Source organism: Anopheles cruzii, unplaced genomic scaffold (genome assembly GCF_943734635.1).
Source record: "Anopheles cruzii unplaced genomic scaffold, idAnoCruzAS_RS32_06 scaffold05331_ctg1, whole genome shotgun sequence".
In the NCBI taxonomy this organism is placed as follows: Eukaryota; Metazoa; Arthropoda; class Insecta; order Diptera; family Culicidae; genus Anopheles; species Anopheles cruzii.
The window spans coordinates 1-1,009 of NW_026458916.1; the positions used below are offsets into that span (position 1 = coordinate 1).

Genomic DNA, 1,009 nt, shown 5'->3' on the forward strand with positions numbered 1-1,009 from the left:
TAACGATGTTTAATGAATATGTGCTATTCCGCGTTTAGTGTATCGGTACGATTGGGTGAGTACGATCTGGACAAAACTATCGATTGCAGTACGAACGGCGAAGAGTGCGCCATGCCCGTGCAGGATATTCCAGTTGAGCGGATCATCATGCACGATAACTACAGCAACCGGCACAAAAGGAATGACATCGCTTTGATTCGGCTTTCTCGAAAGGCTTCCCTCAATGATAGTAAGTTAGCATATAGAAGACTAATTCAACGAGCATCAATTCAAAACCTTATTTATAAAATTATTCCCCTTCCGCCAGACGTGAACCCGATCTGTTTGCCGGTTGGACCCCAGATGCGTACAACGGTAAGAAACTACGTTGTTGCTGGGTGGGGCACCACTCACAATAGTGAGTCCTCTGCCAGGCTCCAGTTTGCCGTTCTAACCCTGATGCCCAACGACAAGTGCCTATCGCGTCTGCGCATGGAGGATCGTTACGTCAAGTTGGAAGAAAGCCAGCTATGCGCGATCGGTGCCAATATGAGCGACAATTGCTCAGGAGATTCGGGTGGACCATTGAAAACGATCAGCGTTAGTGGTCAGTTTGTGCAGTACGGTGTAGTGTCGTTTGGCCTGAACACTTGTGGAAAATTGAGCGCGCCGGGAGTATATACACGAGTGGAAAATTTTGCCGATTGGATTTTGGACAATCTGGAAGACTAATACGGGATAGCTGCAACATTCTGAACTCCTCATCTTTAGGACCCACCAACTGACGATTTTTGAGAGACATTTTTTCGAAGGATTCATACTTTACTCAGAACATCACGTTTAAGCTATTAAACCTATTAATGTAAATTATGCGCGGCGTAAAAGTTAAGCAAAACTACTCAAAATATAGTGACTCAGTATTTTTAAGTAACATTATACAAATAAATTAAGTATACAACGATAAATTTGCTATTTTAATTCATTTTACGAGATTTTTTCATATCACAGAATAAGAACTCGATAACCAATT

At 42.5% G+C, this 1,009-nt stretch overlaps 1 protein-coding gene across 1 annotated transcript; it reads left to right on the forward strand.

The window, feature by feature from the left end:
• The first annotated feature begins 18 nt into the window (after positions 1 to 18).
• On the forward strand, positions 19 to 711 carry LOC128277283 (serine protease grass-like). Its single transcript, XM_053015725.1, has 2 exons — positions 19 to 229; positions 308 to 711. Exons 1-2 carry the CDS (start codon positions 19 to 21, stop codon positions 709 to 711), a joined length of 615 nt encoding a protein of 204 aa, XP_052871685.1.
• The last annotated feature ends 298 nt before the right edge of the window (positions 712 to 1,009 follow it).